At 42.0% G+C, this 27,371-nt stretch overlaps 1 protein-coding gene across 2 annotated transcripts in view; it reads left to right on the top strand.

The window, feature by feature from the left end:
- Lgi1 (leucine rich glioma inactivated 1) overlaps positions 1–25,887 on the top strand; it is a 41,265-nt gene extending 15,378 nt beyond the window's left edge. Inside the window, exons 3-8 of one of the 2 annotated variants that reach the window (XM_057777510.1) lie at positions 4,606–4,677; positions 4,775–4,846; positions 13,818–13,889; positions 16,719–16,888; positions 17,172–17,336; positions 22,564–25,887. In XM_057777510.1, coding sequence (XP_057633493.1) covers positions 4,606–4,677; positions 4,775–4,846; positions 13,818–13,889; positions 16,719–16,888; positions 17,172–17,336; positions 22,564–23,399 — 1,387 coding nt within the window. In that variant the 3' untranslated portion in view covers positions 23,400–25,887. The remainder of the gene's footprint in view (positions 1–4,605; positions 4,678–4,774; positions 4,847–13,817; positions 13,890–16,718; positions 16,889–17,171; positions 17,337–22,563) is intronic. The other variant, XM_057777511.1, reaches the window with a different exon arrangement.
- The last annotated feature ends 1,484 nt before the right edge of the window (positions 25,888–27,371 follow it).

The raw sequence follows: 27,371 nt of genomic DNA, 5'->3' as shown, positions 1-27,371 counted from the left end.
GTTATGCCAGTACCATGAGTTGAAGAAGCTTTCTTTTTTATAATTATATAATTTTGGCTTCTTTGTCAAAAATCAGGTATTCACAGGTGTGTGAATTTATGTCAGCCTCTTTGATTCAATTCCATTGATCCATGTGTCTGTTTTTATGCCAATAACAATCTGCTTTTATTACTATGGCTCTATAGTAGAGTTTGAAGTAAAGGATGGTGATGCCTCTAGAAGTTCCTGTATTGTACAGGATTGTCTCAGCTATGTTGGGTTTTTGATTTTCCATATGAAATTGAGTATTGTTCTTTCAAGCTCTGTGAAGAATTGTGTTGGGATTTTGATGGAATTGCCTTGAGTCTGTAGATTGCTTTTGGTGGGATTGCCATTTTCACTATGTTAACCCTACCTATCAATGAGCATGGAAGATCTTTTCATTTTCTGATATCTTTTCTTCAATTTGTTTCTTTAAAGACTTAAAGTTCTTGTCATACAGGTCTTTCACTTGTTTGATTAGAGTTACTCCAAGATATTTTATATTATTTGTGACTATTGTAAAGGATGTTGTTTCTCAGATTTTTTTCTCAGTTCGTTCTATGCAGTCTTTCTAGGTCTTTCTCCTGGTAAGGAAACACACGTCCTTGGCTTAGAAAAAAACTATTCTCATTCCTCCCACAGCCTGTTTCATGACATATTGAAACATGCTTATCCCTTGAGGGGAACTAGAGCGGTCAAGGCCCACCCCAATTTCTCCCCTCCAAGATTAGTGGGAACATGCATGGTTTTTCCCTTCCACAGAAAGAGAGAAGTGGCAGAGATTTCAGAGGTCTCATGGGACTGGGACAGAGGCAAACCACACGTGACCTCTACAGACTGGGATTTTTTTTTTTTTTTTTTTTTGGTTTTTCGAGACAGGGTTTCTCTGTAGCTTTGGAGCCTGTCCTGGAACTCCCTTTGTAGACCAGGCTGGTCTCGAACTCACAGAGATCCGCCTGCCTCTGCCTCCCGAGTGCTGGGATTAAAGGCGTGCGCCACCACCGCCCGGCTTCAGACTGGAATATTGACCACTGATCTCTGCTTGGGGTAACAAGGCCATTCAGACTTGTGTCCCCACAAATAACTCTAGGGCATGGCTCCTGTGGTGACATTTGTCCCATCTGATCCTTATGACTGCGGACTCACATTATGTATATTTGGGGGACAGGGAAACCCATAGCCCTTCTATGACCCACATCAACTGCTACAAGGATCAGAAGATTCTTGGTCCCCACGAGTACACGGGGTATCACAACTGACCCAGAAGCTTCTCCCTATGCATCCTGGCTGCACACACCACTCAGGCAGCTTTAAAATAACTTGGGCCACACTCCAAGTGTAGAATTTAGCCAGAATCCCTGAGAGTGGGAATGAGTTGTCAGTATTTTTAAGCTCGTTGGGTGATTCCAAGTGCATCCAAGATTGAAAAGCGCTGTTTGGAGGTGACACGGATCCAGGCATCTCCCCATGCAGCCTTCAACACTCTTCCCTTTGTGAGGGCTCCATATGCGGTCAGTTCCTATGTGGTCCTTTCATACACGTCTGAATTGTCATCGATTCAAGAGCTCTCCTTTAGCTCCTCTGCAGGCTGACTTTGTTTCAGCTCTCAGTTCCACAAACTGAAGAAGGGTATTATTGTCTTAGCTAATACTTTTCTGAGCCAGGCCATTTGGATGGTGGAACACTACCCAATCTAGGAACTGACTAGTCAGAGGGAAAAACTATGTCTTTCTTACCCTCATCATCCATGGAAAAGCACAGAGGTTATGTAAAATAGAACACAGCCATCCTGCTTTGTCTAGAACTATTGTGGATGAACATGGGCTACAGCAGGCAGTATTTCCTTTAACAGAGTTAGAAGAATACTTGATTTATCTGATTTAATTACAAATCATAATGTTGAAACAAAATATTTCTTTCTCTTTTATCTTTTTTTTTTTCAAGATAGGGTTTAATTCTTGCTGCTCTGGAACTAGCTTTGTAGAACAGGCTGACTTCAAATTTACAGAAATCTGCCTGCCTCTTCCTCTCGAGTGCTAGGATCAAAAGTGTGTGCCACCACCACCCGGTGAAATAAAATGTATTTTTAAGACTCTATAAAAATTAAGAATTTGAGTTTTATTTTCCTCATAGAATGTGATCTATTCATGAGTCTTTTCAAGTTTATATTGAACAATAAAATAAATAAACCACTCAAGTAGATTTAGAATATATGTATAATTTTACAATCCCATGTTCATAGAAACCACTATTGAATTTTAGAATCAAAAAACTGTGATATTCATTATTATCTCAGCCAGAGCAACATTTTCAGCTTTTGTAAAAAAAAAAAAAAATTAAAGTATAATTATACACAAAGACATGGTCACCATCACACGTACACTACTTCTCAATGGCTTTTTGTTTGTTTGTTTACAAATAAGCACCCTTGGGTCCAGCACTCAGGTTAAGAAATCAAATGTTATTATCGTCCTAGAGACAGGCTTTGTGCTTGCTTTCAGTTAGAACGCCCTCCAAGAACAACCACTGTGTTGATGTCTACCTACATAGATTTGTTCAGCTGGCTTTTGTCCTTTCTCTGTTAACCACGTAGCGTGTACTTTATCGAGTTCTGACCTCTTTCCTTAGGATATTTTGCTTGTAGTTATAGTTTTCGCCAGAGGCTTTAACCTTTGAAATTTAGTTTGGCAAACATTTTTCTTTTCAAAACCAGGAAATGGGATAGAGTTGGGGGGCACAAAAACAAATAAGGGCAAGTCCTGGCTCTAAGATTACATCCAGTGTTGTAATCTAGCAATGTGCTGTAAAGTGAAAGCCTCTTTGTTAGACAAATATTTGTCCAGTCTTCACAATGAAGCAGTTACTATCACATATCCTTGTACTAAGGATAAGTACTGCACAGGCCAACAGAAATTCTAGAAGAAATCCCATCTTTCATCTCTGTGCCACGCATAGACAATGCATAGACAAGGGATACCCACTGGTACCCATTCCCAGTCTGTCTTGCTTCTGATTTAACCTAATGGGGTGGTACTGATGAAAGAGCTATTTCTTCCCGCACCTTGGAGTGTCCCCGGTGAACCGCAGGGCAGTTTGCAAACTGTCGAGTCCGAGAGGCACTTATCTGTATCGCCGCTACTCTATTTTACTCTCCTCATCCCTGTTGCAGCTGCCCTTAAGGACCAAAACAAAGCCTGCTCAAGCCTTTGGATGTCAGCTTACCTAGGAGTGAGGCTGAGCATCGTGTGGCTTTCCAGAACCATAAAATGAGAGGAGACAATTACCAGAGTCGTGACGGGAGTCATGAACCTCGTGCTTCGTTTTAATAAGAACAGGCTGTAGTACGTGTTTGATTAGTGGCTCTTGGCTTTGCAGAGTCCAGTGAGTGACTTGAAAAAGTCATGACGCTAGAGGGAAGAGGGATTAGTAGCGAACTCAGCACCGTTCCAGGACTGATAGTTTGGGAAGAAGCAGAAGAGGTCATTTTGTTTCACTTGGCTGGTTCATCTTCCACCTCCATTTTTTATATGGAGAAAAAAATCTCAAGTCTCTAAAAATAGAGTTGACCATAAAATTCACACCTGTGTTCCCATCCTTCAGCTTTGAAAATTATCAGTTTCTATTCAGTTCATGTCTAACCCTCCCCTGATTATTCTATCACATAAATTACTCAATTCAAAGTACTTCAGAAAGTAAAATCTCCTGGTTTAACGGGCTCAGAAGGAAGTTGCTTGACAAATTACTGGCAATTACATTTAACCTACACTCTCAAAGTAAAAACATTACAAGATTTACTAGCAGACTTATTACATTGTTATTAAATTGTCTGGCACACAATTAAATTATTTAGCCTAAAAATGCCTGTTTTTAGGTTTTTGGTTAGAAACCTGGCACCTTCTCCAAAGAGTTCAACAGGGTGGGACAAAAGATTTGTTGATGTCCTTTTTCCTCGGTGATTTTGAAAAAAAATGCTGATAAATTTGTGCAAGTAACAGTGTTTCTTTTAATTATTTAGTAATAAAACGGCCTCAAATGCCTCCGAAGTGCCGTTATTTTCCATCTTCAGCCTCTTGTGTTTTCAACGAAGGTTAGCTGGTGTTTGCTATTCGTGACCACTGTCGGCTCACTATACCTGCTGTGAACTATCACAGCGTAATGGGGCCACATTTCTCCCACAATTCCCAGCATTAAACTCCCACTGTTCCATTATTTGGGCTTTTAAGACATTCCAGGAGTTTCTAGAGCTTGTTTCCTCATGAAAATGACCCCTAGTGTCTTTGCTGTAGATTTAGCCGTACCTGCTACCTACTTGCTCAGCTTGTGTCTCCAAATGCTTCCTAAAACGCATGATGCCTATGACCTGAAGAGAGGGACTGCAAGCACCCCTTCAGTGAGCATTTCAGGAGGGGACAGCCAGGAGTGAGAAAAGCTGCCATGGTTTTCTGTATCAACAACACTATAGAGAACAGACATTTATCTGTGTCAAGCTCCAGCTGTTTCCAGCTGTTTCTCTAAGGGACGAAAGCAGTAGAGACCAATAGGCTGACAGTTTCACGGTTTTCACTGTGCACTTTTTCTGAGCAGGTTATTCACATCCAACTCCTTTGATGTGATCAGTGATGACGCTTTTATTGGTCTTCCACATCTAGAATATTTGTAAGTAAGACAACCCCCCCCCCCACAACGCTGACCCAGGACAGGTTCTCCTTGGTTTCTGTGGCTGTCTGACCAAAAATGTTGTCACCTTTTGCAGATTCATAGAAAACAACAATATCAAGTCCATTTCAAGACATACTTTCCGGGGACTCAAGTCTTTAATTCACCTGTAAGTATAGCTGTTGCTATTATTTTTCAAGCTTTGTTTGTTGGGCTGTTTTGTGTTTATTGGTGATTCTGCAGTGCTGGGATCAAGCCTGAGGCCTGGTATTCACTATGTGACCACTCTACCCCTGAGCCATAGCCCTACCTTTGTTTTTGAGCCATGAATTCAGTTTGGTTCCTAAGGTTAAGGGTGCCCATGAAAATTTAAGAACTCGAATTCTTTCTCTCCATGCACACTCGCTGTCCTGTCATCTGTCAGCAAGTACTCAGGAAATTGATTGTGATTTGCTATTTTTAGCCCACATGAAGCATAATTAGAAAAGCAATCTAATGTAGGGGAATAAGATGACTGAAATAAGTTTTATTGGAGAATTATATTGGAGAATGGTAAGTTTGACTATATCCTTTAATTTGATGTTTGCTGTTCTTCCTGACTTTATATGTATTTAAACAGGATGCAATCATAGGCAGTATCTATGTAGTGCTTGGACAATCTATTTTATAACCTGAAAAACTTAATTATTTGGTGGGTGATTAAAATACAGCAGTCATTCTAAACAAGGAACAATTACTGTGGGAAAACACTCTTGTACACTGTAAAGATTTATCAGTCATATTAGTTTAATAAAATGTTGATTGGCCAGTAGCCAGTCAGAAAGTATAGGCAGGGCAACCAGACTAAGAGAATTATGGAAAGGGGAAAGGCAGAGAGTCAGTCACCAGCCAGATGCAGAGGAAGCAAGATGAGAATGCCTCACTGAGGAAAGGTACCAAGTCACATGGCTAAATATAAACAAGTATTATGGGCTAATTTAAGTTATAAGAGTCAGTTAATAATAAGCCTCAGCCAATAGGCCAAACAGGTTATAATTAATATAAGCCTCTGTGTGTTTCTTTGGGACTGAACCACTGTGGAACTGAGTGGAAGAGAAACTTCCGTCTACAGAAAATTTTGTCTCCCAGGAAACATGAAGAAATATAAGTGTACTTCCTGGTTACATGAGACTGTGACCAGCATCTAATGCTGATCAAAGATGTGTACCATCACCACCCAGCTTTATTATTTATTTGGAGACAGCATCTTACTAAGTTGTCCAGGCTGGTCTTGAGCTTGTTCTGTAGTCTAGACAAGCTTTGAATTTACAATTTTCTTACCTCAAATTCCTGAGTATCTGGGATTACAGGCCTGCAGCACGAGGCCCAGATCAGAAACAGAATGTTGAGCAGGAAGACATGATTATTGAACTGATTTCTTATGTAACTATAAAAATGCCAACTCAGCCGGGCAGTGGTGGTGCATGCCTTTAATCCCAACACTTGGGAGGCAGAGGCTGGTGGATCTCTGTGAGTTCAAGGCCAGCCTAGTCTATAAGAACTAGTTCCAGGACAGGCTCCAAAGCCACAGAGAAACCCTATCTCAAGAAACCAAAAAAAAAAAAAAAAAAAAAAAAAATCAGCTCAGTCTCTGATTTTGATTGGCTACTCAATCAATCAGTGGCGATTTTTTTAAACACCTAAGGTGAGCCTCATCTGTGCTGATGATGTAAGGAATCTGTGTGTCAGACTCATTCTGTCCATCTTGAGCTGATCTCACCGGGGCTCAGCTCTGTTCTAAGCCCTGATGATGCAGAGCGACACTTGCTCTTAGAACCTGCTTTCTAGTGTGTCCTTGTGGTCATCCTGCTATACCTACCAGGCCCCATTGTCTCTTGCTTTTAGGATTGCAACAAGAGGAAGCTGAAAGTCAAAGGTATTTTATACAATCCAATACTATTCTTTCAAGGCTTGTCTATGGTCATTATAGTACAAACACCATTTGCAATGCCCTTTCAGTTGGTGGTATAATATGCTATAAAGATGGTTATGGAGCAGAATTAATATTATGCAGTGTTTATCACAGGGTCTAGTTCTGCAGAAGGTTTTTCAGACAAAATGCAATAAAATAAACAAACACACACAAGGTGAAGCGGCTATTCACTACCATATGCGGTGGTGAGAATAACACCCATAGACTTACACATTAGCTGGTGGGACTGTTTGGAGAGGCTTAGGAGGTGCGACTTTATTGGAGGAGGTTTGTATCTGAGGGCAGGCTTAGGTCAAACAAAGGGGACCCTTAGTCTTTTGTATCTTTACCTAATCCGTGATACCGTTATTTTGATTTACAAAAGTGGAAACAATGCATGGACCATGCTAAGTCATTGCTAGGGGGCAATTCAAGCATTACAAGGAGTAAGAGCCCTCAAGATGAGTGAGATCCATCCCACCTTGAAGGAACAGGAAGAGAATTGGAAAACAAACATTTTGTGCTGTTCAGGTTTTGCTCTCCCTTCTACTTATGTGCCTTTTGAAGGTGTACTTCCTGCTTCCCTTTAGGGATGGAGCAGGAGCCTTTGAAACCCAAAGTCTCTGCCTGCTCGGTACATCTAGTTCATTTCCCACTATATTTACTGCTTATGAATAAGCTTTGTTTCTTTAAGGTTTTAGGCTTCAAAGAGCACTTTCTCCACCTTCGACCAGTTCTTTCCAGTTGAAAGGCAAGTATTCCAGTAGCGAGGTGCTGTCAGCAAGCCCTCTGGCCTGTCTACGCCACAGGGAGAATTTATAAAGCGGTTTCACACCCTTACCTCACTGTAGTCGCCAGGTGACCTTATGGAAGGATTGGGCAGTGGCATTGCCCTCCTAGAAGCATAAAAATGAATGTGTCCAGAGAGGACACTACTTTCCTTCTCAACGGCCACAAAGTCAGAAGTTGCCCAAGTCTTCAGCAAACCATTCAGAGAAGGCACCACTGTGTCAGTTAAAGCAGAACCTGAGAACCCTCATCAAAGCTGAGCAGATCCTGGTACATGATTTAAGGTGTAGATTTGAGAGAAGAAAGGGATCCTAGATCCAGCAAGATGCATCAGTGGGTAAAGGTGCTTGCTGCTAAGTCTGATGACCTGAATTGGATCCTAGGATCCACATGGTGGAAGGAGAGAACTAGCTCTTTGTAAATTATCCTCCAACCTCCACACATATACCATGGTGTGTGCATGCACACATACACCCAAATAAATAGCCGTAATACAATGAAGAGAGGAGTGAAGGAGATTTTGAAGAGCCCCACCTTTGCTCCCATTCTCCAATTAAAGAGTTGGAATCGAATGCACACTTTAAAACCAAATTCATTTCGTTTTGGCCTGATATTAAATCTGCTGCAAAGACTAGGTCTGCTCCTTTAGAGACATTGCATTTTTATCACTTCTTAAAATATATCTGTTTTGCTGGGTTTACTTCCTAAAGGGCATTTACAATTTGAAAGTCACTACAGATAACTTAGTTCAGTAAGATGCTTGCCTTGTATGCGTTAGATTCTGAGTTCAAGCCCCCAGAAAGCACATTAAAAACAATCAAACAAATAAAAAAACAAAAAAACAAAGCCAGACACAGTGCCCTAGTCTTGTAATTCAGCCGCTATAAAAGCTGTTAAGTACTGAGACCCTCTCTGAATTGCTTTATTCTGAGTACCCTGGTATCATGCAGGCATACTTTTACAACTCTAAATACTGGCGGACTCAGTTCAGTTTCGGGAAATTCTAGGGTAAGGAAGGTACTGGGATAGGCTCCATCCTAGCTATGGCCTTTTTATTGTCAGAATTCTAAGGCAGCAGCAAGAGACAGGTAGTGTATGTTTCTGTGCGCCAAGATACAGAATTAGGGAAAAAGCACACAGCACTGTGAATTTTCATGACTGGGGTCACCACCTACCTCCACATCCTAGGGACCTGCTCTCACACACGCCTTCACTCTCCCCCAGTTCCTCCATGGTGACAACAGAGACTCTTGAAAGTGTTTCTACTTGAAGCTCACCCCCCAGGACTCCTGGGCTATTGCCCACATCGAACACCTGCTTGGGAGACTAGCGGCTGGGTCAGGCATTCTGGAAGGCAGGCAGCCATTCTTCCCATCACTGCATCCACCTTGGTGCGCTGGTGGTTTGCCTGAGACAACCTTTGATTATGGCAATGGAACCCATTGGAAAATCGCCGCCATGGCAGACTAGACTGACTCAGACAGCTCATTTGTTTCAGTGCCACAGAGCTGTGCTGCTAAGAAAGCAACACCCACAGCCATCTGGGGTGCTCCCACCCCACCCCCTGCAACCATCCTCACTTTGGGCTTGTGTCTCTAGGAGCCTGCAGCTTCACAGGCTGACATTTGGGTTTGCTCTGAACTGGAGAGAGAGCAGGAGAACACTGCAGCATTTGCAATTCTGATTCCGACCTGCGGGTTAGCTTTTCCCTGGGCACTGGCGCTCTCCAGGCTCCCTTCTAAGCACAATGTAGCTATCCACCCATTTAATCTCCAAACAAGTTTGGGAGCTATGAGTGCTATCCTCACTGTCAATGCAGTGACAAAAAATGAGTCATTTTTTGTTTGTTTGTTTTTGTTTTGTTTTTCAAGATACGGTTTCTCTGTAGCTTTGGGGCCTGTCCTGGAACTAGCTCTTGTAGACCAGACTGGCCTTGAACTCACAGAGATCCACCTGCCTCTGCCTCCCAAGTGCTGGTATTAAAGGCATGTGCCACCACCACCCAGCCAAGATAAACTAACTTTTAACAATTACGATTTTCTCTGTGAGCTCAATTAACTGAGGTTTAATAGCCCTCATCATTTGAGATTGGTGATTCCTTTCCTCTTTGATTAGGCATACCTGAGAAGTGCCAATTGTCACTTAGTACCCACTGTAGAGTTGCTCACTGTCCCTCATAAGGAAAGGTATGAAGATGTGATTCAAGAGTAAGATTAGAACTTGGAAAACTTTCTTACCTAAGAGAACTGACTTCATAGAAAACTGCCAAAACTCGAGCCTGCCTCCCATTCCTAGCTCACACCAGTTCCCACTGCACTCACTGATAGTGAGTCTGACAGAGGCTGGCTTGGGTCAAGGCCAGGCCCTGCTTTTCCTCAGCTCATCCCAGTTGAAAGCCACCTGATACCTCAGGAGGCCACCTAGGTCTCCAGACCACTTTCTCTTTTACACGCCTAAGTTTTCTTCCTCTTGTTCCTAAGAAGAGTTCTCGGGTTAATATTAAAACTTGGCTCTGGGCTGGAGAGATGGCTCAGAGGTTAAGAGCACTGACTGCTCTTCCAGAGGTCCTGAGTTCAATTCCCAGAAACCACATGGTGGCTCACAGCCATCTAGAATGAGATCTGGTGCCCTCTTCTGGCATGTTATATACATAATAAATAAATAAATAAATAAATAAATAAATAAATAAATAAATCTAAAAAAAAAACAAACAAACTTGGCTCTGATTTAACCCTCACACTTACCAGAGTAGCCCAATGAAGAGACCTTGGAAGAAAAGGGAGGTCTCGACCCCAGTTCACAGTTCCATTCCCACAAGCCATTGCTCTAAAAGGCAGCAGATACTAGAAATCTTGGAGCACAGGACCAGTGATGTGGCTCCCAGAATCCCTTGTTCTAGGTGGCTGAGTTAGTGATGGGAAGAAAGTTTCACCGTGATGATTATTTTTTGCCTTCATTCTCTTAAAAACAGCTTTTGTGGTTTCAAAAATTTCTTAATGTGTTAAATAATTAGTATATAGATTTATATATTGGTATATGTATCAATAAAAGCAAAAGATAGATTTTTAGGACTACTAAGTCACAGGGTATTCTTCCTAAGAAAGAGAGAAAAGACGGTTTCACTCTCCTAAGTTGAGATGGCTCAACAATTAAGAGCATTTGTTCTGGAAAACAGGGTATCTGACACACTCTTCTGACCTTAGAGGGTATACACACAGACACACACACACACACAAACATAGGCATACGCGCAGGCAACACACACATAAGCACACACATACATACACACACAGGCACACACACATGCACAGACACACACACACACACAGACACACACAGGCATGCACGCAAACAGGAACACACACAAATAAATAATACGTCTCTTAAAGTGTGTCGCTATTAAGCATCATTCATTTTTATGGCAAGAAGGAAAGGTTCATTTTGGGATCTTGACACACATAAGCCTTTAAAATTCACCTGCAGGCACAGCAGTTTTCCCAGAATCCATTGCAATGGAGCAGGTATAAAGCCATTGATAGCTATGTTTCTTAATTGTCATAGTGAATGGAACCTACATTCTTTTCTCAGTCTCTCCAGATGGGATAACAGACACCTAGAGAGGATAGGCTGGCAGAGGTGTACTCTGATAAGGTCAGACTGGTCCTGAACTAAGGGATACAGGGAGCTGAAGCTACAGCTGAGCTTCTACTAAGGAGAATAATATGAAACTGTTTCTCTGTGAAGCCGGCGGGCGGGCGGGGGCGCAGGAGGCTAAGGAAAAATAATGCAGATTGAAGAACTTGCCGCGGTGGAACCTGAAGGATGCTATAACCCCAACAACCCTGGCGGAACCCTAATCTTCAAGCCAACAGTGCTGTCTCTGGCTCTGCATTTGTCCTAGCTGCCTGATGGGCCCCAGATCTCATTCTCTTCACTGATCTTTCAGCTATCATCCTCCATATCTGACTCCAGGTTGTTATTGTTAAGACTAGATTCATGCTTCTCACCACCAAAAGCAACTTGGGGAGGAGAGAGTTTATTTGGCTTACATATCCCAGTCACAGTCCAGAACTTGAAGGCAAGAAGCAGAAACTTGAAGGAGAAGCTAGCCCTGCTGCGTTTTTACTTACTCCTCCATGGTTTTCTCAGCCTGCTTTCTTATCTACCCCAGGCCCACCTGCCCAGAGATAGCACTGTTCACAGTGGGCCGGACACTTCCACATCAATCATCCATCAAGAAAATGTCCCACAGGCCTGCCTACAGACCAATCTGATGCAGGCATTTTCTCAATGAGGTTCCCTCCTCTCTGATGACTCTAGCTTGTGTCAAATTGACAAAACCTAGGAAGGGACCAGAGTCTCAATAACCTTTCAAGGACACATCCCAAGTCATCTCCCACTTCTTAAAATTTCTACCATTTCCCAGTAATAGAGCAGAGGCTGGGGACCAAGCCTCTAACACATGGGCCTGGAGCAGATATTCAACACCAGTGTAGCCTGATTGTTTTTTCTTTTTCCGAGAATGGGTTTCTCTGTAGCTTTGAAGCCTGTCCTGGAACTATTATGCCCAATTCTGCAAAGTCCCCTCAAGGCCAACAAGGAAACCGAGTCACACATGTAAAAGCAAAGAGCCTTTATTTTAATCAAGTTTGCAAACTCGGTCTCTCCGCATGTCCAATGTATTGGATTAACCGGAGGGCTCAGAGCTCAATTAGAATTGGGTTTTTATAATAGTAAAGGTGGGAGTGAGGGGTCTCTGAGGTTCAGGACCCCTGATTGGCTGACGTTTGTCTAGGTGTCCTGGTGAATGTGCGCTGGCAGGTGTTTCTATCTACAGCACTAGGAACGCCAGGCGTTTCCTTTGAACGGTCTGCTCTTGGGTGGGGGTCGGGTTATCTCAGTTTCTGGTTCTTCCTGCTACCAGGTATTGCTTCAGGGTAAACTACTGAGACTCGGGGCCTCTTATTAAATTTATCAAGGGCCGAGTTCTACTCTGGCAGGTGATAATGGTTTGAAATAAAGAATTTCCTTTGGGTGACCTATCCATACTTAGCTTATCATCTCTGGCCCCCACAGGAACTAGTCTTGTGGACCAGGCTGGCCCTGAACTCACAGAGATTCACCTGCCTCTGCCTCCCGAGTGCTGGGATTAAAGGCATGTAGCGCCACCACCCAGCTGCACGATTGTTAAAGAAGCAGAACCCGTAATCCAGCCGTGAAGTGGTAGTTCACGGTACTGGTTTCTACCCAGCTCAGGCTGACTGCAAAACCTACCAAACCCATTGTCACGGGGACTAGAACTTTCTAACTCTTTTCCCATTCTTACATCCCCATGGTTCACCGAAAAAACATTTTGGCATCTAGTAGTAATTTCTAAAACCAACAAAACAGCATAATCAATTTTAAAATAAGTTCTAAAACTCATGAATGTTTAAATATGGAGGAGCTCATATTTAAGTAGAGGAGGTAAAAGACAGGGAACGTTGAAGAATGTTTTAAAAAGACATTGAGAGAATTTTCAAAGACCTTTGAGACCAACAAAAGATTCTTCTGCTCTAGCTTTAAATGTTATTGTGGAAAATACATAAAATGCATTGGTAAAACCTAAAAAGGGGCAGTACCTGGTACCCTTCCCAGTGCTCAGTCATGCCCAGTTTTCTGTAGTGTGTATACATTTCTCTTACTTTGTTACCATCAAAACTATTTCCTATTTGTTAACTATTATCACACTCATTCTGGTCATTTGTGAAACAGTAACTAGAAAAAGAAAGAAAATAATTCTGTGATAACAGGTAAGAATCAGAAGACAGGAATAATTAAAGAGAATGGATGAGGGAACATTAGTGAGAAAGCTTTTTGCCAAGATGGCAAGACTGAAATGAAAAAGCGAAAGCCAGAAACAAGGGGATGTCCTTCCGAAAGAAGAAAGGACATGAAGACAAAGGAACTGGAAAGTCTAGTTGCTCTCTGAAGCAAGAGGAGGTGCCCAGAAGAAGTCAAAGTCCCAGTCAAAAGAGGGAGGGCATTTGGGGGTGAACATTACCATTATAGTGGTCCATCCGTCTTCACTTGGGAAGCATCCTCTAGGTTGGACCTGCGTGAGTGTGAGCCTGGGCTTATAAATTCAAAGAGGGATGGATGCCCAGGCATCATTCCGCTGATGGTTTAATGTTGCTTTGCCTCAAGTCAGTACCAAGTGCTTTGTCAATTCTAAGTGGATGTTGACGCAAAGAGGTCAGAAACTGAAAATTCAACAAAAGAAATTAGAGTGGTAGCTTGGGAAAAGAAAAGTACTACATATCATTTAAGAGACTGAAAATGATTATCAAAAGGAAACTTTATCATTAATTGCATTTATTAAAATTTTCACCACATTGTTGTATCACTTTTGTCTTTCCAGGAGTCTCGCAAACAACAATCTCCAGACACTCCCAAAAGATATTTTCAAAGGCCTGGATTCTTTAACAAATGTGTAAGAGGACCTAAGAAATCACTGGTTAACTGCTTTAAAATGATTAGTGAGACCTGATATTAATGATTAATATTTTTAATTGGCTTTAAAATTAGAATGCTTTAATTGACTTCACTCGTGAATCTACGTAGATTAAATGTTAGAATTCTTTATGATTTAGCATGGGAAATCCTAAATGCTCAAGTACTCAGGCAGTGCTTTGAAAAAGTGTGTGCAGGTCGGTAAAGAGTGATTCTAAGGTCACTGGGGGAACCGGGAAAGTAGAGACCTCCACAAAAATTTCAAGATCTCTTTTTTCTCATGAGGTCCAGGAAGTAGGGCTACAAAGAAAAAACATAAAGGAGTCTGGGAAACTGACAGAATAAGATGAAAGGTTACACCCATGGGTTGGTCAGGCAACAGAAATGGAGCAGGAAGTGGGGGAAGGGAGGAGGTTTGCCTTTTCTCTCATTAGCCTGAACAACTCTGGGCTTAATCCCCAGGAATTTGGCTTAAGCCCCAGGAAGGGAATGAACTTAATTATTTTTGACCCCTTTTCAAACAAAAGAGCTTTCAAACTCTGACTTTTAAGCTTCAGAGTGAAAGATCTTGCAAGGAATTTGTATATTCTTTGTGGTAAGCAAAGTAAGTTCTATATACCCAGTCCTCCCCAAAGCAATTTAGTCTCCTTGAATCTCTTCCAGAACATTAGCAGGGCATTTACATTGCCCTAAAGCAGAATATAGGAACAAATGAAAAGATGGATGAGAAGATTTTTAATACTTTGTTATTGAATATATAGAAAGAAAATGAAATAAATATAAATGTATTATGAAACTTAAATAACTTTTTAAGATTTTGACGGAACCAATAGAGAAAGTAAAAATAATAACACAGAGAGAGGATATATATCTATACTGACATCTCAAAACAGCTTTCTCTAATAACAACAACAGCCAAAAAATCAGAGTTAAGAATTTCCTCCTAAGCCCAGAATTTAACTTCAAATCAAGAAGCTAATGAAATCCCTTTGTTCTTTGCAGTTGCTCCAATGCCTACTTTTCTCTAACATGCCCACTTTCCCAGTTCCTGGAAACTCATTTCTTTCCAAGCGAGTGCCAGAATCTAGAACCTGCCTTGAGAGCCCGACAAATTTCTTATCTGCTCTGGCTTACAATAGCCCAGAAGGGCTGGCACTCTGGGATGAGGTCACTTCTGGGAAGGTTTTGAAAGTTAGATGATGCCCATTGCTTCCTTAGTTCATGGTGGGCCCTCTGTCTCATGCTGTGCCAATGCAATGCTTACAATTTGGTTCAGTCTCCCAGGGAATCCCAGAATGAGCTTAACCCAAATCGAGGATTATTTTAGAAGTACAAGGATTCATGATAGCGTCTCTCTTAGTGGATTTCTTGCTGATTTTTTAAATGAGCATATTCTTTAAGACGTGTTTAAACACACATGTATTTAAAATTATTTATGTGCTTCATGAAGAATGGGCATCACTTTTCTTATGAGTTCTGTGTGACCAGAAAAGAAATGGAAGATCTGCACAGAGGCCGAGTAAATAAACTGAGAGTTTCGTGAGTCGAGGCCATGCGTGGAAATTTAAACTCTGCCTCATAGTTTATTACAGGCATGGACTGTTGTAGGTATTGTGTCTGCATTAACTCTACTATGGCAAAGTCGTTTCTCCTTAAAGTGGAATTTGTAGGCCCCAGAATAGGGTCAAGATTAACTATGTCTATGAAGAAGAAAAGCCAGTGGCTCACTGGATTTAATTCAATATCATACAGCAAGCTCTATGCTTTATCCTTTAGACCCAATAATGTCGCTGCTGGATGCTCATAGCCATGGAGTTCCCAGAGTGTGCTGCTAGGACAAATGAGGCTCCAAGTTTTAAGTTTGACCTTTATTTATCTATCTATTTATTTATTTTTGTCCTAGGGATTGAGCCATGACCTTTTAATAGGTTAAGCATGCACAACTACACTCAGGAGCCTTAATTTTTTTTATATTCATTTATTTATTATGTATACAATGTTCTGTCTGTGTGTATGCCTACAGGCCAGAAGAAGGCACCAGACCTCATTACAGATGGTTGTGAGCCACCATGTGGTTGCTGGGAATTGAACTCAGGACCTTTGGAAGAGCAGGCAATGCTCTTAACCGCTGAGCCATCTCTCCAGCCCAGGAGCCTTAATTTTTTAAAGATTTGAATTGACTTTTTTTTTCTCATCTTAGTATATTAGAAAATAATCACATATGGGACAACTTAGATACATGAATCTATTTTTGAACTATATACTTTATGAACTCTAAATACAGATCATGTATTTCTAATAAAATTTCTGATGAAACTTTAGCTTCCAAATTGAGATATAAGTATAAACTATACAGAGAACTTCAAAGATAATACTAAAAAAAAAGAGAAAATAGAGTATTAATCTATTCACTATCTCCATAGTGTTTATACTGATTACAAAGCCAGATGATGAAATTTTGAATGTGTTGGAGTAAATAAAGTGTTACAATTAATTATACCTGTTTCTTTTTACATTTCTTTAGGGTCCTTATAGAAAAATGCAACTTACACATACGACTCATACATTGTTTCCCTTGAGTCCACTCTTTTAGAGTAAGGCACCATTGCTTCCAAACATGGCTAGGTTGTGAGGCTCTAGGCTGGCCTTTAAGGGTGCTCTGTGATCTCTCAGAGCCCAAACTGGATAGACAGTCAGGCAAGTTCAACACAGATGATAGAGCATGTACAGGCTGATGCTGAAGTTGAAGTCATGCGTGGGTCGTGACAGGACCCACGTACTGCAAATGCAGCCGAGGTTTCTCTTTCAGGGACCTGAGAGGGAACTCATTTAATTGTGACTGTAAACTGAAGTGGCTGGTCGAATGGCTCGGCCACACCAATGCGACGGTGGAAGACATCTTCTGCGAAGGCCCCCCAGAATATAAGAAACGCAAAATCAATAGCCTCTCCCCCAAGGATTTTGATTGTATCATTACAGGTAATGTATTGAAACCCATTTTACAGCAGAAGATTGTTTAAAGGGCTACATTCTTTTGCAAGTATAAAAATTGATTTTTTTAAAATATGTTGAGAACCATCTGAGAAATTTAATGTGTGAAACATTACGAGCCTTTAAAACGTTACCTGCTTTTAAACAGCAGAATCGCCATCTTATCCTTTCTCTGAAATAAATGTATTTCTTGTGAGTATTTGGGACCTAGCCAAGAAGCGAGGCACTAGTATTACCTCACATTTGTTCATTCTTCTTTCCTATTTTGCAGAATTTGCAAAGTCTCAAGATCTACCTTATCAGTCACTGTCCATAGACACTTTTTCCTACATGAATGATGAGTATGTGGTCATTGCTCAGCCTTTTACCGGAAAATGCATTTTCCTGGAATGGGACCATGTGGAGAAGACCTTCCGGAATTATGACAACATTACAGGTATGACGAGCCTAACAATATCGAGCAGAGCATTAGACTGCCTTGACCAAGACAACAGAAACAGAGGAGTTTCTGAAGAAATGCTTTTAATAGTCTTAGTGGCGTTAACCCCGACGTTTGACTGACTTTAGGTTGCTTGCTAAACTGAAGCTAATCCTTCATTCCTTTACTTGTAAATAAGAACAGTACCTACATCAAGGGTTGTTAATAATGAAATGTGAGCATGTATTTAAGAAGCTTAGTACAGTACTGAGCATACTAAATGTACTCCAAAGGGGGATTCTTCTTCAAAGTAAAAGCTCTAAATCACAGTGCTGCATTCTAATCCAGATTCTGCCACCATTTAGTGAGACAAGGCCATCACCTTCACTGCAATCTCATTGTTCCTGACTTTAAAATAAGAAGATAAAATAAACTGGGCCTGGTGGTGCTCATCCCAGCACTTGGAAGCTGGGGGACCAGAAGACTGAGTCCAGCTACATAGGAAGATCCTGTCCCAAAACATACAAACAAACAAAATGCCACAAACCAAAGGGCTGGGGAGAAGGCTCTCTGTGTGCTGTACTAACTGACTACACAGGCATGGAGAGCTGGGTTTGGGTCCCTAGCATCCTGGTAGAAAGCCTGGCATAGTGTAAGTATCTGTCTGTAACTTCAGCACTCGAGGGCTCAGACAGGTGTTCACTTGCCAAATCAGTGAGCTCCAGGTTCAGTGAGAGACCCCGTCTCAAATCAGTGGAGAAGCAGTTGAGAAAGACACCAAACATTGGCCTCTGACCTCCACACATGTACACATGGGTGAGTGCACTCCCAATACATATGTACACAAACCACATACGCGCGCGCGCGCGCGCGCACACACACACGGAGGGGGAAGAACTTTTTTTAAAAAAAGAAAGAAAAGTGGAAATAAACAATTTCCTGTTTCTAAGAAAGAGTTTGTATAGACACATTTGTGATCGGCACAAACACATAAAGGAATATACACAGCTTAAAAATATGGTTATCATAATTAAATCTGCTTGAATTCAAAGTAAGTGAATTAAATAAGAAGGCTATTTTAGATCAACTCTCAAACTCTGCTGCACATTTTTAAATAAAATCTTAATGTATTTCTTGAAATAAAAAGGGTTTTGTGGTCCAATAAATCTATAAGCCATATCTGCCTCTTGGAGATTCATAATAAATAAATTAGAAATTATGAAAAATCATGCAGTGCGGAAACCTATTGCCAATGGTTTTTTTTTTTTTTTAATTTGTTCATAGAATCTATTTTTTCTCCACAAAAATGCTAGTGGAGAGCTCTCTTAAGTTTTGTTCCCATTTCAACAAATTTTAAAAGTGTAAAATACCAATCAAATCAGTTCTGAAAGGTATTAATTTATGACATCTTGAACCCTGCTCCTAAGAACATCCCAACTTCCTCAAAAAGATCACCATTGCTAAGCAGGGTGGCACACTCTTGCCATCATTAGCTGGGCAGGGTCTCATACCTTTGTAGGCCTAGTACTTGGGAGGCTGAAGCAAGGGGATTATGAACTTAAGGCCAGTATGGGATACGTAGTGAAACTCTGTCTCCAGCAAATGAGGGCAGAAGGCTTACCTCTAGACAAGGTACAAAGGGTCATAATTGTTAATTAGGTTTTCTCAGTGGCCATCAAGTCAAATGTCCAAGTAGATAGTCCTTGCTTGATACTGAAGTTCCCCTGGGTGAAACTATCTATCCAAACTAAGCTTCTTCTAGAACCCCCTTTCTCTTCATAAAACGTCATGCTTCTCTTTCTTCCTGGGTTTTCCAGTTTGGAGCAGCTGAACTCTGTGATATTGAGCCTGCGATTTTCTTTTTTTTTTTTTTTTTTTTTTTTTGGTTTTTCGAGACAGGGTTTCTCTGTGGTTTTGGAACCTGTCCTGGAACTAGCTCTTGTAGACCAGGCTGGTCTCGAACTCACAGAGATCCGCCTGCCTCTGCCTCCCAAGTGCTGGGATTAAAGGCGTGCACCACCACCGCCCGGCTACAGATGGTTGTGAGCCACCATGTGGTTGCTGGGAATTGAACTCAGGACCTTTGGAAGACCAGGCAATGCTCTTAACCGCTGAGCCATCTCTCCAGCCCGATTTTCTGATGTATACACATTCCTTCAGCCACTGCTTTTTTCAGGACCTTACTGTGTCATCAAGGCTGGTCTTGAACCTACAATCCCCTGCCTCAGCCCAAGTGTTAGGATTACATGCGTCATTGTGCTCAGCTTGTCTGGTTGACACTGTAGACAAGAACTCGAAAGGAATGAATGACCTGCTTGTAGCCTTCCAGAGGTTTTGTTTTCAATGACAATTTAGTTTGGTCCTGCTACGGTAATGAAACACCTTAGGATGAATAATTTATAAACAACAGAAATATATTTCCTACAGATTTTGGAGTTGGAAAGTTCAACAGATTCAATGTCTTGTAAGAATTTACCTTTTACTTCAAAGACACCCCCTTTTCTATAGATGCACAGAGCAAAGGAAGGACAGAAAGGTTAAAATGATTCTCTCAAGCCCCTTGTAGGCTCTATTGCCGTGAATTCATCACCTCCTAGAGGTCTCAGCTCTTCAGACTGTTGCCCTGAGAGTTACATTTCAACACGGATTTGGGGATTTGCACATATTCAAACCATACAGATCATAAATAATACATCATATGGTTGCTAGTCTCTCCAACATAGACAGACATGGCTGCCTGTCATAATACCTGGGATATTTTTCTGCCAGAATACATGTGTATCCATAGAATCCCTCTCAATGCAAGCTCGTCAACAGTCACAATCGCTCCAAAAGTCTGCATGGGTACTAAAGATGAAATCTGAAGGCCATCCCTCACACACTCTCACCCTCATTGTGCAGGAGAGGTTAAATCATCCTCTGTAGGTTATGGATTAGGTTAGCTATGAAAGAAGTCTTTAGTAAGGGCAGGAGAGATAGTTTAGTTGATAACAGGTTTGTTATGGAAGTATGAGAATCTGAATCTGATCCCCAGAACCCATAAAAAAACAAACAAACAAAACAAACCAACCCTAGGCATGGTGGTGTGTACCTGTAAATCCCAGCCTTGAGGAGGCTGAGACAGAAGGATCCCTGTGCCTATGGGCCAGTCAACTTATCCTAATTAGGGAGTTCTAGGTCCCGGTGAGAGACCCTACTTCCAAAACCAAGATGACAACACTTGAGGAATGACATCTGAGCTTGACTTCTGACTTACACACACGCGCGCGCGCGCACACACACACACACACGAACACCTCAAATTTATTTTCAATTATTAGAAGAACTTCTTCCCTCAATACCCTACAGCTATAGTCAGAAAAGTCTGGGGTAGATTTGCTCTGTAGGTCTTTGGAATTCCAAGCGCTGAACTCCTTCTACGAGTTAAGACTGTTTTTCTAAATGTAGCTAACAGACACCAACGTAGCCCACTGACAGACCTATTTTTACCTGAGGTTCTCCCTAAATAACTTTAAAGAGCATCTTCCCATGGCAGTGCCTGCTCCTCTTTCCCTTTTCACAAAGGTTCCTCTGCCTTTTCATTTTCTCCTATAGTCAGTGTCTTAAAGTTCCGGGTCAGCAAAGACTTCCAGACCAACCAGGGCTACATGATGAGAACTTGTCTAAATAAATAAATAATCCAAAGACTTAGATAGGCCCATATTTGAATCCCAGCTCTGTCTTTTTGTGTCAGATAGTCCCTCTGAGTTGAGTCTAGAAGAATTTGCTTATCTAAAAAAAAGAAAGATGAGCAGGCATGGTGGTAAACACCTTGAGTCTCAATATATAGGAGGTGGAAGTAGGAGACACATGAGTTTGGGTTTGAGGCCAGCCTAGACACGATATAGCAAAACTCTGTCTCAAAAAAACAGATGCAGGAGATCTTGTGTATTCCCTCTTCCTAGGGGACTCTATACATGTTTTTCTTAGGGTTCACCTTGTTAGCTTCTCTAACGACTATTGGCTCGTTATCCTCTGCATTACAGCTGGTATCCACTTAGGAGTGAGTACATACCATGTTCATCTTTCTGGGTCTGGGTTATCTCACATTTTCTAGTTCTATTCATTTACCTAAAAATTTCAAGATGTCATTGTTTTTTACCACTGAATAGTACTCCATTGTGTAAATATACCACATTTTATTTATTCATTCTTTGATTGAGGGGCATAAAGGCTGTTTCCAAGTTCTGGCTATTACAAATAATGCTTCTATGAACGTAGTTGAACAAATGTCCTTGTAGTATGATTGAACACTGGGTATATGCCCAGGAGTGGGTCCTGAGGTAGGTTGATTCCCAATTTTCTGAGAAACTATCATACTGATTTCCAGAGTGGTTGTACAAGTTGGCATTCCCAACCAGGAATGAAGGAGTGTTCCCTTTCTCCACATCCTCTCCATCATATGCTATTATTGGTGTTTTTTTTTTTGTTTGTTTGTTTGTTTTTATCTTAACCATTCAGACTGGTGTAAGATGGTTATCTCAGAGTCATTTTGATTTGCATTTCCCTGATGGCTAAGGATTCCTACTTCTTGTACTGGCTTTTTGGAACCTATTCTCTTTGGATGAATACCTTACTCAGTTTAATATAGTAGGGAGGGCCTTGGTCCTTTCTCAAAGCAATGTGCCTTACGCTCTCTGAGAAGGGTGGGTGGTGGGGTAGGGGGGAAGATGGAGGGGATGGAAGGAGGGGAGGGAGTGGGAACTGGGATTGACATGTAAAATGAAAAAAGACAGTTTGTTTTCTTTTTTAAAAAATTAAATAAAAAAGACACACAAAAACAAAGATAAGAAAGAGGAAGATAACATTTATCTCAACGTTGTTGGAATAATTTAATGGTCTGACAAAGTTCAGAAATGGTAGTTTTTAATTACAATTAGGGAAATTAATTCAGATATGTCAGGGAGAACATGCTGCAGGAAGTGAGGGGGAAGTGTTCAGGTCATATCTCTGTGCCCTAAAAGTCTAGAGCAGGTTGGATGTGACGTGGCAACTTCATTGTTTATAACAAGGCCCATGGAAGTAAAGGCCCAGAACCCAAGGACATACATCACTGTTTGGCCCTGGAGATTGGTCCTCTCTGACAAACCAAGGGAATCTCTCCTCTTAGGCTGATTTTTGTGGAAGCTGTCTAGCCACAGTCTGTGTGCTTACATGTTCCAAAGAGGACAGCCATACAACTAACATGTCACTTGTCTTTCCTCAGGCACGTCCACTGTGGTGTGCAAGCCGATAGTCATTGACACTCAGCTCTATGTCATTGTGGCCCAGCTGTTTGGCGGCTCTCATATCTATAAGCGAGATGGTTTTGCCAACAAATTCATAAAAATCCAAGATATCGAAGTTCTCAAAATCCGAAAACCCAATGACATCGAAACATTCAAGATCGAAAACAACTGGTACTTTGTCGTTGCTGACAGTTCCAAAGCTGGGTTTACCACCATTTACAAATGGAACGGAAATGGATTCTACTCCCACCAATCCTTACATGCCTGGTACAGGGATACTGATGTGGAATACCTAGAAATAGCCAGACCACCACTGACCCTCCGAACACCTCACCTAATTCTGTCCAGTAGTTCCCAGCGCCCTGTCATTTACCAATGGAGCAAAGCAACACAGCTATTCACTAACCAAACTGACATTCCCAACATGGAGGACGTGTACGCAGTGAAGCACTTTTCTGTAAAAGGTGACGTGTACATCTGCTTGACCAGATTCATCGGCGACTCCAAAGTCATGAAGTGGGGTGGCTCCTCTTTCCAGGACATTCAGAGGATGCCATCGCGGGGCTCCATGGTGTTCCAGCCCCTGCAGATAAATAATTACCAATATGCAATCCTCGGAAGTGATTACTCCTTTACGCAAGTGTATAACTGGGATGCGGAGAAAGCCAGATTTGTGAAGTTTCAGGAATTAAACGTTCAGGCCCCAAGATCGTTCACACACGTGTCCATCAATAAGCGCAATTTCCTTTTTGCTTCCAGTTTTAAGGGGAACACACAGATTTACAAACATGTCATAGTTGACTTAAGCGCATGAGACACCAAACTCCACGGCTGCCATCGGAAACTTTCTACAGTATGTGACCTGGATGAACTCAGTGCATGATGACTCTTCTTACCACGCTAGCAGATGGATGCCTTTCAACATTGAGACTGCTAAAGCCAACACTACCAGTATCACCGTCCTTAATGTCCAATCCAGTGGTGTGGGAAGTTACCTTTTCTAAGACAAAGTTTCCTTATGTAACTGTTCTTTGCAGTGAAGAAGTGTAAATAAGTGTTTAATGGTATCTGTTACTCCGAAAAAGAAATATTCATATGTACTTTTCCATTTATTTATTCACGTGTTCAGAAACAACTGCCAAATAAAATGTTTACATTTTCTTTCATATCCCAAAGGTAATTATTTACAAGAGCTGTTTGATTCTTGTTGATTGTATGTTGAGGAAATAGTTTTATATAATAGGATTATATTTGGATCAAGGATTTATGGTATGAATATTGAGTAAACTTTAAAATAAATGAACATGATTTCCCATAATTTATCAACATGTTTATCCGGGTTCTATTAGTGGGTTTTAAACACTCAGAAGTCATGACTTTTAGGGACACTTTGAGATGAGAGGGTTAACATATTTAAGTGGGAGGAAGGGAGTTTACCTGCTATATTCAGACTAGTCTGTAATGCAGAGGAGAGCCATCCTGAGCCACCTGATGGCCCTGGCTGAAAGTGCCACTCAGCCGTCTTATAGAAGAAACTTAAAGATTTAGGATTGAATAGACTCTGATCCAGGACTTTCTAGATATCTAACTCTAGCGTCGTCTGACAGCTGCTAAGTTGTAGCTTGCCTCCCACCTGCTGGCTCTGGAGGCCTCTCCCCCTCTATGATGAAGAACTTTTTGCTTCTAGACACTGGATTTGCTGTAACTAGTCTGCCACACAGTGCCTACAGGCTCATGTTTGGTTGTCTAGGTTTCTGCTGCTGGACCACTTGAGTCATTAGTACCTTGCACACTGCCTGTTGTGTACATGCTAGGTTCTCAGAAAACTGTTTTTCGAAGACCGAGTATACAGTCTCATGGGAAAGTACTTGTGTGGTGCCTTGTGTCAGGCTCTGGGTTCAGCCCCCGGCACCAAACAAAAGCAGTTTTGAAAACACGTGTGGTTCCTTCTCTTATAATAAACTCCGTGAGCCTCTCTGACCCACCTGGTACTTTCTGAGTACTTGTTGAGAGTGTAGTATGGCTGTGGGAAACGGATACAGGAGCAGGTGTGATGCTTGTCTGCTGTAGTCTTGGAAAAAGAAAGGAAGTGAGCAAAAGTACAGAAGGACCTATAGATCGACCTGTGGATGTGTAGATTCATCAGGACAGTCTAGACTTGCCATGTCATCGGAACAGTCAGTGTGACTTTGCAGAAGCTATGTTCTTTCTTTGACTTAAGGGAAGATGGAATTTCCAAAGGAGAGTGTGTGGGGAAGACATTTCTGGCACAAGCTAGTCATGTGTGCTGCCTTTATGGAAGGCTTATGAGTTAGCTTATGTTTCCCACTGGGTGGAGGTGGGCAGATAACAGCTCCCCAGGACCTGTATAAGTCTGGTAGACTGAGGCATGAGGGTCTCCATACTAATGGCACAGTCTCCAAACCCTGGGTCATGGTGCATAAGGATAGATTTTATTACCTATATAGGAAAGATATTAGGTCTGGCTTCAGGGTTATAGAGGAGAAAATAGCTTAACTACTCCTGATCCCGCACCTGGGAGAACTGGCTGCGGAACACCTCTTCCTCTGTTCTGAGAAGCAGCATCAAATGCTTCTAGAGAATTCCTGCTTTCTACAGTCCGGGTGGAGCTCCAGCTCTGCCATGCATAAGATTAGCAACAGGCAAGGGACTTAACCCACCTGAGTCCACTTCTTCATTTGTAAAGATGGGCGATAATCCCTACTTCCAAGGAGAAGCGAGTCAAATGAGAAAACACACGAGCAGCAGACGGCATTTCCCAAATACAGCCTCTACCACCTACCCCATGCTCTGTGAGACCCTGCCCCAAATTCATAAAGAGGCAGCATTTAACTGACCTGTCCTTTGTCTGAATGGTTGGGGACTTGCTTGTAATTCATTGACTATGGTGAAAATGATACAGGTGGCTTCCGTGCTAGGTCGTAAAAACCACGAACTCTTTCTTGCCTTGTAAATTGGGACACTTGCCTGCAGAGCCCCGAACCACTGCATAAGAAGTCTTACTAACCAGAGGCCATGGTTCTGTGTTGGAAACCAAACCCCATGGAACAGTCACCTCCTGGTGCTTTGGTCAACAGGCCCAGCGGGTATCACAGCCAACAGCCACCATCAAGCACCAGTCCTGCGAAGCCTACAACTGCAGATCCTGCTATCAAGTCACTACCCGACATCAGGCCTTCCCAGCAGAAGGGCAGCCATTAGAGAGCAGCAAACCGTCCACAATATCCCTGTCCAAATTCGTGACGCAGACTCTATGAGCATAATAAAGTGGTTGTTTTAAATGGAAATGTTTGGGGTGATTTGTTGTACAACGGCCGCCATCAGAGGGCACAGGAAACACGTGGAGCAGAACGGCCTGTGTGAAGACATTTTACACAGTAGTTACCTGGTAGGTTCTGACTCGTAGCACACTGCACACTTCTGGATCCCACTCTACCTCTCAAAGGATCGCTACTTTTATCAACACCATACCGATGTTCTCACCTTGTTCCAAACCCAAACATTGCTCAGGATGCAAAGACTCGGCCTCCACAGTCTGCTGACCACTAGTAATTTACCTGAAAGCCTGAAACATGGAGCCGGGAGGTGAGCTGTTCGAATTCAGACTGCCAGCCAGGCCTAGCTACTTCCTGTCGCAAGGGGTTATCTTTCAAAAATTCACTCTCCAGCCTACATATGGGACTATTGATAGGGCAAGAAAAGAGTGGGGAGACAGAGAAAATAAAATTAAGACCCTACTGAGGTCTTTCATAGACATAAGCCAGCCTTTTCCATGTTCCCCATCTACAATATCCTATACAACGCCCTCTGGTCACAGATGGCAGGACCTGGGTGCACTCCCTGTTCAGGTGTGCGGCCTTACACCTCTTGGACATTTGGAACCAGGACAACAGAGACTAGGGCCTTTAGCACAGGCATTAAATATGCAAGGTGATAGATAATCTTAAATCAGGGTTTCTAGAAACAGAACAATTTTCCAAGAGGGAGAGAGGAGCAATATAGAGAAGCAGAGGATGTTGGGCAAAGATAGATGTCTGACATCAGCATCATCCCAATGGGGACTCATTCCATGGGGACTCAAGAGCAAGAATGTACCACTAGCCCAAGACTGCAGAGTATCACTTCACAGGCAACTTTAGAAGAGGTTTCATTCAACTAAGGATAGTCCTTTAGAGAATGGTACCCATGAACTCTCACGGATCATTGACTCCAGTGTCTGTGGAATGAAGAGATGAGGAGGTGGGTGAACTGGGAATGCGAGTCTGGGTGGGGTACCAGAAGCTTATGCCATGTAAACAGAACTTTCTTGTCCCAACCACCATGTCCCAAATAACCAACTCAGAGGCAAAATGTGAATTATAAATGCTCAGCCAATAGCTCAGGCTTATTACTAGCTAACTCTTACATTTACATTATTCCATTTCTATTCATCTATATATTGCCCTATGGCTCAAGGTTTGTTATCTCATTTCTACATGTCCTGCTTTCTTATGACTGACTGGTAGCTCGTGACTCTGCCCTTCTTCCCATCATCCTTTGTTTGTTCACCCCACCTATACTTCCTGCCCGGCTACTGGTCAATTAGTGTTTATTAAACCAATTCAAGTGACAAATCTTTACAATGTACAAGAGGATTATTCTATAGCAATGCTACAGTGACCAAGGGGTTGAAGTCACCATTTCTGAGCAGTTGTGGTTGCCTATGCACCCGGATGCTGGTCAGAACACTAAGAAAAGAGGCAGAGGTATAAAGTTGCACAGTGTT

The sequence above is a fragment of the Chionomys nivalis genome, chromosome 8, assembly GCF_950005125.1.
Source record: "Chionomys nivalis chromosome 8, mChiNiv1.1, whole genome shotgun sequence".
In the NCBI taxonomy this organism is placed as follows: Eukaryota; Metazoa; Chordata; class Mammalia; order Rodentia; family Cricetidae; genus Chionomys; species Chionomys nivalis.
The sequence above is the reverse complement of the archived record's forward strand: the minus strand, read 5'-3'. Positions and strand labels throughout refer to the sequence as shown.